This window comes from Arvicanthis niloticus, chromosome 18 (assembly GCF_011762505.2).
Source record: "Arvicanthis niloticus isolate mArvNil1 chromosome 18, mArvNil1.pat.X, whole genome shotgun sequence".
In the NCBI taxonomy this organism is placed as follows: domain Eukaryota; kingdom Metazoa; phylum Chordata; class Mammalia; order Rodentia; family Muridae; genus Arvicanthis; species Arvicanthis niloticus.
In genome coordinates this window covers 22465747-22478070 of record NC_047675.1, presented here as the reverse complement: position 1 = coordinate 22478070, position 12324 = coordinate 22465747, and the positions used below count along the sequence as shown (strand labels likewise).

Genomic DNA, 12324 nt, shown 5'->3' with positions numbered 1-12324 from the left:
GAGTCCCAATCCTTCTACTTGGTAGATAATTTACCTTTGGTGTTTGTCAGACAGTTTAAAGACAATTCACTAAAGGAGTATTTATTACCAGAGGTAAGTTTTAAGACAAAGTAACAAAATGAGAAAGCAAACATCGTATCCGGTTGCTTTAAGGTTTGGTAGACGTTATAGTATCTGGTAAGTGCTGGCGGGAGTCTTTATATTCTCTGCTTTAGAAAGCCACAGATCTGCTCTCTTCCCTGTCTTTTGCACACTGCACTCATTTGAGTGTCTTAACACTTAGACTTCTCCCGGGTTCTGTTCTCGTCACCACTGTCGGATTTGTGGATGACGCTGTATCATTGGTTGATTTCTTGCTTATGACCTCAAGCAAGCTAGGCAAGGGCTGAGCTATATTGAACTATACCCCCAGCCCCTTTAGCAAGTCTAGATGATGCTCCAATTTGGTGAGGCCCTGCTGTGTTTTGTATCCTTCCTCCAAAGATCACACTGAAATTTAGTTGCCACTCTTAACAATGTGGGGAGGCGCCTGGCGGTGGTGGCGCACGCCTTTAATCCCAGCACTTGGGAGGCAGAGGCAGGCAGATTTCTGAGTTTGAGGCCAGCCTGGTCTACAGAGTGAGTTCCAGGACAGCCAGGGCTACACAAAGAAACCCTGTCTCGAAAAACAAAAAACCAATGTGGAGAGGCAGCAACTTGACAGGGTGTCATGTCAAGGGTGGAATCATGTTTCAGGTCTGTGTTACTTACAAAAGCAAGTCTGCCAGGCATAGTGCACATCTTTAATCCCAGTGCTTGGGAGACAGAAGAAGATAGATTTCTGTGAGTTTGAGGCCAGCCTGGTCTACAGAGTGAGTTCCAAGAACAGCCAAGACTACATAGTCATTGCCTCAAAAAAAAAAAAGAAAGAAAAAAAGAAAGGGAAGGAAGGAAGGAAAAAGAAAGAAAGGGAGGAAGGAAAGAAAATGAAAGAAAAAAAGAAAGAAAAGAAAAGCAAGTCTAAGCGATGTTTGAGATCAGCCTGGGCTATGAAACAAGACCTTGTCCCAAAAGAAGGAGGAAGAGGAGGAGGAGGAGGAGGAATTTTCTCAGCCTTCAGGCCCATCTAAGTTTCTCTAATGCCCTCTGCTTGTGAGGTGCTTTCTCTTGTGTTGCCATGCAGCAAGATGTGACCCTTCACCTTGACACTCCAACCTTCAGAATGTGAGAAATAAATGTCTTTTCTTTTATATATCACCCAGCATGGTATTCTGTTCCAGCAACAACATCAGACTAAGACAGTTTGCAACCTGGCTTGGCTTGGCCTGATGGACCCAGTCCCTGTTCCCTGTGGAGCCTAGAGAGGCTGTACTTTAAAGTGCTCTCTCTCTCTCTCTCTCTCTCTCTCTCTCTCTCTCTCTCTCTCTTCCTCCCTCTCTTGGTTCCTATTCTCATTGTTAGCCAATTAACAGTTAACTATTTTCAGTTTTTTTTATGGATGTGGAAATCACACCCTGATACTCTTTGCTCCTTGAAATCAACATTTTAGGCATATTTTTCAGGCAACTGGAAGAAGCCATTTTGTTGAGTTTGTCTTGAGAAAGGGTTTCCCTCTGTACCCTAAACTAACCTTGAACTCAGGATCTTCCTGTGTCAGCCTCTCAAGTGCTGGGCCCACAGGTATAAAATCATCATGCCCAGATAGGGTTTGCTTTAGTTATTTTTGTTTATTATTATTATCATTAGTATTAGTAGTATAGTGTGTGTGTGTGTGTGTGTGTGTGTGTCATCTGTTGGTACAGGCACATGCATGGAAGTTAGAGAACAGCTTTCAGGAGTTGGTTCTCTCCTTACACCAGGGCTCTGGGGATAAGAAAGCAAGCATTTTAACTCATGGAGCCATCTTGCCAGCCTCTGCTTTGGTTATCCTGTTTGGGGCCCAACACAATTATATTCGTACCTCATCCACACTATGGAACACAATTTCAGGATAAAACATTGTTTTACAACTTTGGGATCACTAGTCTTCAATTCTCTTGGAATTATTTTACCCAACTGCCTGTCGTTTCCCTAGAATAATAACGTCTATGCAGACATGTGGAACATCCTCTAATTCCACTCATTCGGAGTTAGAAAGTTCTGTTCCTGTCATTGAATATTATCAGCAACTACATACAAGTGTAGCCAAAACTGTCGAAGCGCACGCCCTTGGGTTTTGCTACACAATCTATTGCTACAGATTCCATGCCTTTGACTCAGTGTGTGCATGGTTTTGGTGACGATTCCAGGCTCCCTGTGTGCTAAGCAAGCTCTCCATCATGGAGTAAGCCCACTAGGGCTTCTTTAGAGAACTATATTTTTATTACACTCATTCATTTGTTTTGTGTATGTATGGGGTGTGCATATGTGTGGCCCTCCGTAAGGAGGGCAGGGGTCACTTCTTCCCGTCTACCATATGGGTCCTGGGGAACTACCTCAGACAGCCAGGCTTTGCAGCGTTAGCCTGTGCCCACTGAGCCATCTCACCAGCCCTGAAGAACTATTTTCTCCTTCTCGAGTAACTCTACTATAGAAAGCTGTACCTGTTAATTTTATGTCACCCTGATACAAGATAGAGTCATTTGGAAAGAAGGAACTTCATTGAGAAAATGCCCACACTAAATTGGCCGGTGGAGAATTTTCTTGATTGATGATTGATGGGGGAGGGCCTAGCTCACTATGGGTTATGCCATCCCTGGGCTGGTGGTCCTGGGTACTATAAGAAAGCAGGCTGAAGAACTGCTCCTCATACCTTTAATCCCAGCAATGGAGAGGGAGGTGGATCTCTGAGGTGGTCTACAGAGCTAGCTCTAGGACAATCAGGATTGCACAAAGAAATCCTGTCTTAGAAAACAAGAATAAAAAACAAGAGGGTAAGCTGAGCTAACTGTGGGGAGCAAGCCAGTAAGCAGCACCCCTCCATGGGCTCTGTATCTGCTCTGCCTCCAGGTTCCTGCCTTCAGTTCCTGCCCTGAATTTGTGGGATGACGAACCACAAGCTGTGAAATGAAATAAACCCATGATTTTGGTCATGGTGTTTTAGAACAGCAATAGAAACCCTAAAGCACAAGCATTTATTAACATCTAAGTAGAATCTAGAAAAAAATAATGGTGTTGAGGGCTGGTGAGATTGTTCAGTGGGTGTTCCCTCCAGACCTGAGAGCCTGAGTTTGCTCCCTGGGACATACCTAGTAGGAGGAGAGAGTCCTTCAGGTTATCCTGTGACCTCCACTCTCACATGTTGTTACAGCTACACACTAAATAAAGCTACAGCTACAGCTAAATAAAGACTAATAAAGTGAGAGGGGGTGGAGAGATGGCTCAGTGGTTAAGGACACTGACTGCTCTCCCAGAGGTCCTGAGTTCAATTTCCAGCAACCACATGGTGGTTCACAATCATCTGTAATAGGATTTGATGTCCTCGTCTGGTGTGTCTGAGACAGTGACAGTGTACTCAAGTACAGAAAATCAATAAATAAATCTTTAAAATAACAACAAAGAGTACTTGCTGTTCTTGCAGAAGACCCAGGCTGGGTTCCCAGGACCAACAATGGTGGCTGATAACTGCCTGTAACCCCAGTTCCAGGGAATTCAATGCCCTCTTCTGGCCTGCAAGGACAACGAATGTATACATGGTGCACATAATCTGTGTAAGCAAAAACTCATAGAATAAAAACAAATATTTAACAAGAGGTTGCTTAGAGTGGTGATGCACGGATTTAAATGGTTACATTGCAGTGTAAGAAATGAAAAGGAAGAAATGGAAGGAGGCGAGGCTTACCATGCAAAGCACATTGCCTGGCAAAAGAAATTATTTCTGAGTTAAATAATTCACTGATCTACTTCAATTTGTTACTAATAAGGTGACCCTCACAACTAACAAAACCCCACATGAAATAGCCGGTGTCCCTGGAGGCTCACAGAGCTCGTGGAAGGGAAAGCCTTGAACAACAGGGATAAGAAATGACATTTTTCAGCTGAGCTTTTGCCGGTGTGATATCAGCTCTTGGAGCTGGCAGGTCCATTAATCAGGGGACACTTACATAGAGCAGGCTGGAGAAGACAAGCCCGAGACACTGAGCGTTCATTACAGAAAAAAAGAAAAAGAAAAAAAGGAACTCTTGCAAAACGCCTCAGGCAGAGAATTCTTATCAACAGAGAATTCTTAACAAGAGAGGTAATGAGTTTGACGTCTATGGGGAGATGGAATTCCAAATGGAATTTCAAGACCAGGCAGGGGAGTTTGGAGAATGAGGCCACATTTACATTTCAATGGTGGGACCTAGAGGGTAATTTTTCATGTGTGTTTAATGTGTTTTAAACTACAAGTCCCGAGATTCTTTATGAGTGCGCTCATGTTTGGGTTTCCTTACCAAGCCGATGATTTTGTGCTGGGTTATAGTGCTATTTAAGCCCTGGTATAGCATACATTTACTTATTTAAAACTCATTTTCTGATGGAGGCTTGGACTATAATCTCAGGCCGAGACAGGAGGACTTCTAGTTAGACACTGCTTAAGGAACATAGTGAAATCTTCTCTCACAGAATACAGTAGATGCACCCAGTGAGATGGTTCAGCAGGAACATGTGCTCACTGTCCAACAGTTCCTGAGGACCTGTGTTCAATCCCTAGGAGCCACGTGGAAGAGAACAAAAGAATGATCACCTCTGCCCATATGCCAGGGCACACACATCCCGCCTCACACAAATAAACAGACGATGGATCTCTATGAGTTCCAGGACAGCCTGGTCTACACAGGGGAACCCTGTATAGAAAAGCCAATGTGTGTGTGTGTGTGTGTGTGTGTGTGTGTGTGTGTGTGTGTGTGTGTGTGAAAGAGGGGGGAATAAAGGGGTAATGGAAGGAAATTGTAAAATAAATAATAAGAGTCAAGCATGGTGTCAAATGGTAAGAGGCAGAAATAGGAAGATCAGGAATTTAGGGCAAGCCTCTGTTACATATTGAGTTTGAGGTCTCATGAGGATCAACCCCAGGCTACATGAGCCCTTGTCACAAATAAATAGATGAATTGTTTATTTACTCTGGGTGCTTGAGGGGTGGAGGCATAGCTCAAGGGTGGAGCCCCTGCCTATAGTGTTTGAGGCCCCAGGTTTGATCCAGTAACACAGAACTCAAACAAAACAGTGTATTTTCAAACTCTTTTTCAATCCATCAGATAAAATGGAGCTGATCTAAATAGAACATTTTATCCTTTATGTAGCCGCATGAGCCACAAGAGAGGCCCAGCTCTTGAATTTACAGGCTGGGGCATATGTTGAACCAAAGATAAAATACAAAAATCAGGTACAGGCCTGCCTCAGAAGTCTGTGGCCCATAACTCATGGTGTTCTGGCATCAGTTTCTGACACATCTGGGCCAAGAGAACCAGCCCCTTTCTTCAGAGCGGGTTCCAAACTCGTGCCACAGTAAGGATGACCACTTTCCTCTCCCCTGTCATTCCTATGTACACACGCCTGTCAGCACAAAGTGACACTATTTAATGTTTGGATAGTGCAGCAACTTCGTAAAGTTACCTCATTTCAATATCATGCAACGGGTTTCTGGGATCACATGATAACTTGTCACTCAAAACGCACTTGGCTTCCATCAGATCCCAGTGAGGTAGGATAGAAAATGATAGATCTGTAAGTAGGCATGCAAAATATATATATATATATATATATATATATATATATATATATATATATATATATATATATATGTGTGTGTGTGTGTGTAAGTCGTCATTATTTGCAGGAAGCTGAGGCAGGAGGATGGCAACTTCAAAGCTTGTCTGGGAAACTTTGTGAGACCCTGTCTCAAAAAGATACAAAAAGGCGGGAGATTAAGCATGGTGGTGCAGACCTGTGATCTCAGCAATGTGGAAAGTTGAGGGGAGAGGATCAGAAGTTTGGGGTCATCTTCAGCTACAGAGTGGGGCCCTGAAGGTAGGAAGACAGGGAGGCTGATTGAAAACACAGGAATTGCCTTGTAGTGTTTCATGTTCACTGCCACCTTTGTAGGTTTGTCCTAATTTCTGGCTCCCTCCCTGGCTGGCCACTGAGCTGATGGGTTGGTTCCTCTTCCCTTCCTCTTCGACCACTTCCTCAAAAGGACCACTAGGTGGTGCTAAATTCTCGGTTGTCATTCCAAGAGACTCCAGGCTGACAGAACCTAGTCAAGGCTACAGAAATTTTGTTTCAAAATGGGTAAATGGAAACTCAGGGAAAATAAGTAATTAAGAGCCTCATAGATCTCTCCCAATAATCTGTTTCAACATCATCACATCACACCATCCAGGAAGGAGCAGAGATCTGAAGTGAGAGTGGGGTTTGCCGTGAAGGGAGCACAGTGGTAGCTTCCAGCCTCTGTCTCCTGGCCTTGCAGAATTGTCTAAAAAAGAAGAGAAGGGGGAAAAAAAACAGGAAAACAATTTTCTTTCTTTCCTTTTCTTCTTTATTTTTGTTTTTTCAAGACAGGGTTCTCTCTGTAACTCCAGCACTCCTGGAACTAGCTCTGTAAACCAAGCTGGCCTCAAACTCACAGAGTTCTGGCTATAGGCATACACCACCACTGCCCAGTAAAAAACCAAAATTTTAAAATAGCCTAGCATGGTGACTCACACCTTTAATTCCAGCCAGCACTTGGGAGGCTGAGGCAGAAGGATTACAGTGAGTTGGTGGCCAGCCTGGGCTACATGGTTCTAGTCCGGTTTGTGCTTCCCTGTGAGACTCTGTCTCATCAAACCAAAATAACAAATACAGAAAAATTTAGTAGAAGCAATGATCGGATAACTTTAGCTTTGCATAGTACCGAAGACAGTTAAGAGTATTAGGTGAGGGTCTTAGAAAGTCATCCTCTCTTAAGAAATAAAGCAATGGAGACCACACAAGCACATCGTAAATGCACTGTTATGACGGGGTGTGTGTGTGATTGTAATCAGCTGTGTGAAGAATTCGAGACTTCCGTTTATGGTGCTGAGGACAGGGCCTTACCTATACCAGGCCAGTGCTCTGCTTGGAGCCAGGCTCCAACTCTTTGAGTGTGTGTGTGTGTGTGTGTGTGTGTGTGTTTCGAGACAGGGTTTCTCTGTGTAAGCCTGGCTGTCCTGGAACTCACTCTGTAGACCAGGCTGGCCTCGAGCTCAGAAATTCACCTGCCTCTTCCTCCCAAGTGCTGGGATTAAAGGTGTGCACCACCACTGCCCGGCAGGCTCCCACTCTTTTCGACAGGATTTTAAAAGGAAGGGTTTTGGTTTTGTTTCTGTTTATTGACACAAGGTTTTAACTCACTATTTGGCCCAAGCTGGCCTTGAACTTCAAATCCTCTGCTTTAGCCCCTTGAGTGTCAAGATTTGAGAAGATTTTGGTGAGACAACACTAGACACTGAGAGACACGGGGTTTGCGGGCTCAAAACAGTGTGTTCTTGTTGGACACTGCTTTCTGAAGGCTTGGCCTGGGGGCAGCGGGTTGTGACTGATAACTAAAGGACACTGGGCAGGAAGGAGGTGATGGCTGTCTCCTGGGAGGTGTTTGGCTTAGGAATTTGTACTTTAGCCTGAAGGCTGTGGGGCAGTCGGGAAGGCTGCTAGCTACCTCAGGAATGTCCTGGGCCGAGCTGCTGTTTGTAAAGCGGACCCTGGCAGCCTCCTGGAGATCCAGAGACAAAGACAGGTCAGAAGTGGAGACTGGGGTGACACAGCAGAATAAGGTGAGGACTGGGGCTGTGGGACAGTGGGAAGGAGGGGGGGGGAGGCAGAGAGAGGTTTCAGGTAAGACGGGTTTCTCTGACTAGAGGATCGCTGTGTTTCTGTAGCTCAAGTTACATACAAGTCATGAAAAAAAAACCAATTTTAATTAAATGTCTTTTGGGGCTAAGATTTCAGAAATTGCTTCTTCAAGTTAGCGTTTCTTTCTTTCTTTCTTTCTTTCTTTCTTTTTTTTTTTTTTTTTGGTTTTTGGAGACAGGGTTTCTCAGTGTAGTCCTTGCTGTCCTGGAACTCACTTTGTAGATCAGGCTGGCCTTGAATTTAGAAATCCGCCTGCCTCTGCCTCCCAAGTGCTGGGATTAAAGGCGTGCGCCACCACCGCCCGGCGAGTTAGCATTTCTTTATTTGAGTATACACATGCTTGTGCGCATGCAGGAGTACACACGTGGACACTTGTTAGGAGTCAATTCTCTCCTTCGCTATGCGGGCCGGGAGGACCAAATTCAGGTCTTATGCTTGGTGACAGGTGTTCATATTGGCTGAGCCATTTCACAGGCCCCTGGGAATGCCTTTTAGCATAATGACATTCCAAACAAATGTACACAAAGTGCTTTTAGGTAAGAGTCTCCCAGCTAAAGGGGCCCATTCAGAATACTCCCCACACATTGGTTAGAGTTGTATGTAGACCTCCCTCGGGCTGAGAACCTAGGGAAATGATAGAACTGCCGGCCCAGCATACACAAGGTCTGGGTTCTACTCCTAGCACCACGATTCCCCAAACTGATAACTTCCCCTTCCCATCTTTATGGTCTTTCTCATCTAGAATATGACACTAATATTTTCCTTTCTTTTATTGAGGTGCAGGGGATGGAACTCAAGGCCTCGTGCCAACTAGGCAGGCGCTCTACCACTGGGCTATACTACCCAGACCCCTGTCTTTTGTTTGCTTGTTTGTTTGTTCCTGCCTACCTTCCTTCCTTTCATTCTTTTTTTTTTTTTCTGACAGTCTCACTATGTAGCCCTGACTAGCCTAGACTCGCCATATACACCAGGCTGCCCTAGAACTCACAGAGATCCACCTGCCCCTCCAGAATTGGGATTAAAGACATTCACCAACACACTCAGCCCCAGTGTGTTTAATTACCCTAATTCTGCTGCCCTCAGAACCCTCTTCCTCTGGTCGCCCCCACTGACGAGGCTGAGGACATTATTTCTCTCTGTTTGGCTCACAGTCATGGTGATCGGCCTATAGTGGACTTCATGGTAGGCAGCTAAGCTCACCTTGCACTGGATGGACAGAATGTCCTGAGAATGGAGAAAGATGGCTGTTTGGGGATGGCCCTGGATATCTAGAAGTATTTCCCAAGGCAGAATGCCCTGCTTCCTTTGGACTAAAGTCAACAGTGACTTAGCCCATCTTTAACTCAGAAGGTCACTTTGCATCTCAAACTAAAACTTTTGCAGACTGAATCAAAGTGTAGCGTGTCAGGGAAGCTGGGGCAAAATGCTGCCTCTTTACCGTGTTTGAAGCTCCCGATGGATTTGCTGGCATTATACAGGCTTCTGAACCTGTCTGGTGTTTTCTGAAAGAGTTGGTGTTCGCTCCTGCTTGTTTGTTTTGTTGTTTTGCCTTGCTCTGTTTGTGAGAGAGATCAGGCTGGCCTTGAACTCACCCCATAACCCAATCTGGCCGCCATATTTCCATCCTCCTGTCTCACGTATAGGCATGGGTCAGAATTTTTCTCTCCTTTGGCTTGCATTTTTCAGGGCTTGCAGTGTGCCAGAACAGTTGATCTGGGCTCCCATGGAGCCTCCAGAGCCATAACAAGATTAAGAACTCAGGTGACATGATAGGACCTCAGGGCAGGTTCTTCCCTGGGACTAGAGAGTCACTTCTGAATTCAAGCATGCATCTAGTATGCACTTAGTAGATAATGATGGAGAGAAAGGCCCTTGGGGGGCTGAGAGTGCCTTTATTTTATTTGTTTGTTTTTTGAGACAGGGTTTCTCTATGTAGCCTTATAGCTGTCCCGGAGCTTGATCTGTAGACCAGGCTGGCCTCAAATGCACAGATCCATCTTCCTCTGCCTCCTGAGTGCTGGGATTAAAGTGCCACCACCTTCTAGAAAGGGGATGCCTCTTTAACTGAGATCTGAAGGGAGGAAGGAGTTGCTAGGCACAGGCAGGTGTGAGGAGATCCACCCTGCCTGCCGGATCTGCTTCCAGAACCCCATTTACCTTTCCTTCTCCTCTGCACACACTGCCAACCAACACTTCAGCTCCCTGAACCCAGAAATATCCCACCTTTAGGAAGAAATTATTTCCTATCCCTGGGACCCTTTGCCCTCCTGGCCTGCAGTTTCCTTGGGAACACTGGCCCTGGCTAAACTGTATTTGATTTATGGGACTGAGAAACTGCACTGCCCAGTGCTATAGTTAGAGAGGAGATGGGGTTCAGGGACAAAGGGGAATACGTAAGTTAGTTTGGTCTTTCTAAACTTTACTCCGCCCTTCCTTAGTTTCTAAGAAAGGCTAGGAGACTCAGAGCTGAGTGTGTGCTGCCTGTAATCGTGGGTGGCGGCATGTGCACGTGAATACAGGGGTCTGGAGGCTGGAAGTGTTAGGTTCCCTGGAGCTGGGGTTTCAGGCAGTAGTGAGCACCTCAGTGTGGGCGTGGGAAGCAAAATCCGGTTCTCTAGAAGAGCATTGAGATCATTTCTAACCACTGCACTCTCTTGCCAGTCCCCTATTTCATCTAACAGGGTCACAGGTAACTCGGACTTTTTTTGAGCTTACTATATCGTCAAGGGTGACCTTGAACTCCTGATCCTCCTGTCTCCACCTTCCAAGTCCTGGGAGCCTGAGTTTGTCATGCTACACTTTGCTGCCGTATTTTTCAAAAATGAAACTAACGTTATCATTAGTTATTTTAGTTACCTACCGCTGTCAGCCCATTGTGACTCTGGCATGACTTCGGAGTATGAGGGAAACTTCTAAGTTCAATGCGGAGGGCATAATTGTAGGGTCTGCGGGAGCTCGGCAGGAGGGAATGAGACTCCCAGGGGAGTTTCTGAGAACAGAATGGAAACGACTATAATTAGCATTTCATTAAGTGACTTTTGTTTTCTTTGTGAGCTTTTTGTGTGCAGGGAGGGCTGGGGCTTGAATCCAATACAGAAGGCAGGGCCTCAATGTGCTAGAATGCTCCTCTCTCTCTCTCATTCTCTCTCTCTCTCTCTCTCTCTCTCTCTCTCTCTCTCTCTCTCTCTCTCTCTGTTTAATTCTGAATTAAAAGCCATCCATGCCATTTCAATAGCTTTACCTATGTCTTTGGAAGAGGGAGTGAGTGTACAAAACACACCTTGAATTGGAAGTAGAAGCAGAAGGAAACACTCCAAAGGAGAAAAGATACATTAGCACAGATAATAATAACATTAGTGTTTATCTGGGGTCGGGGAAAACAGTATTCTGGTGACCTTTGTGGAAAGGTTTGTGTCTCTATAGAATGAGTTCCAAGCCAGCCAGAAAGACACAGTGATATCTATGTCACTGTCTCAAAATATTAATTAATTAATTAATTTAAAATAAAATTAAAGTTGGCTTCAGATGCTTCTAAGTGTTGCAGGAAGAAACGCCTCGCCTGGGGAAAGCACACCTTACAGGTGTTTTTATTTAATATTTTCTTCTTTGAGACAGGATATCTCTACATAGACAGGGCTATCTTGTGCTCACTATTGTAGACAGAACTGACTTGGAATTCACAAGGTATCTGCCTGCTTCTGCCTCCTGAGTGCTGGGATTAAAGGCATGTACCACCATGTCCAGCCTCTTCTAGTTTTCTGACAGTATGAAAAACAGATTTAATATGTTCTTTAAGTATCTGATTAAGGATTGGAATCTTTTGGGGTGTTGGTGTGTTTGAACTAGACATTCCATTTCTTCTAGTAGGTATAGGGTTCTTTAGTCTTTCTGTCCCCTTTTAGGGGAGTTTTAGTGGCTTGAGATGTTAACAAATTGATTCCTTTTTTTCTGGATTGTCAGACTGCTATGCACATTTCTTTACTGATCTTATCAAAGAATCTACTCTTCTGGTTTTTTTTTTTTTCTGATCTTGTTTTGTTGGGTTTTCGAGGAGTCTCACACTATGTAGCACGCACTTGCTTGCGCAAACACAAAGCTGGATCCTTTTGTTTTGTTTTGTTTTGTTTTGTTTTGTTTTGTTTTGTTTTGTTTTGTTTTCTCTGTATGACAGCCCTGGCTGCAACTCACTTTGTAGATATTGCCCTGGCTCACAGGCTGGTCTTAAACTTTGTAGCGCACTTTCTGCCTCCTGAGTGCTGTGGTTATAAGCAGGTGCCCAGGCATCAGTACACCCAGCTGTGTGTGTGTGTGTGTGTGTGTGTGTGTGTGCACATGCATGTGCATAAGTGTGTTTCCCACAAAGGCCTCACTTGCTGCTAAAATTGGCATACAACTTCTTTTTTAATGTCTGTTGGAAACATTGTTTCTCTATGTATTATTCATAGAGCTCACTATATAGATCAGGGTGGCTTCAGATTTGTGATGATCCTTTTGTCTCCAAGTCCTAAGTCCTAA

The 12324-nt window shown here is 44.7% G+C and overlaps 1 protein-coding gene across 3 annotated transcripts in view; it reads left to right on the top strand.

The window, feature by feature from the left end:
* Positions 1-7592: 7592 nt before the first annotated feature.
* Kifc3 (kinesin family member C3) overlaps positions 7593-12324 on the top strand; it is a 91753-nt gene continuing 87021 nt past the window's right edge. Inside the window, exon 1 of one of the 3 annotated variants that reach the window (XM_076915686.1) lies at positions 7593-7730. In XM_076915686.1, coding sequence (XP_076771801.1) covers positions 7623-7730 — 108 coding nt within the window. In that variant the 5' untranslated portion in view covers positions 7593-7622. The remainder of the gene's footprint in view (positions 7731-12324) is intronic. The other 2 variants (XM_076915685.1, XM_076915687.1) reach the window with 2 other exon arrangements.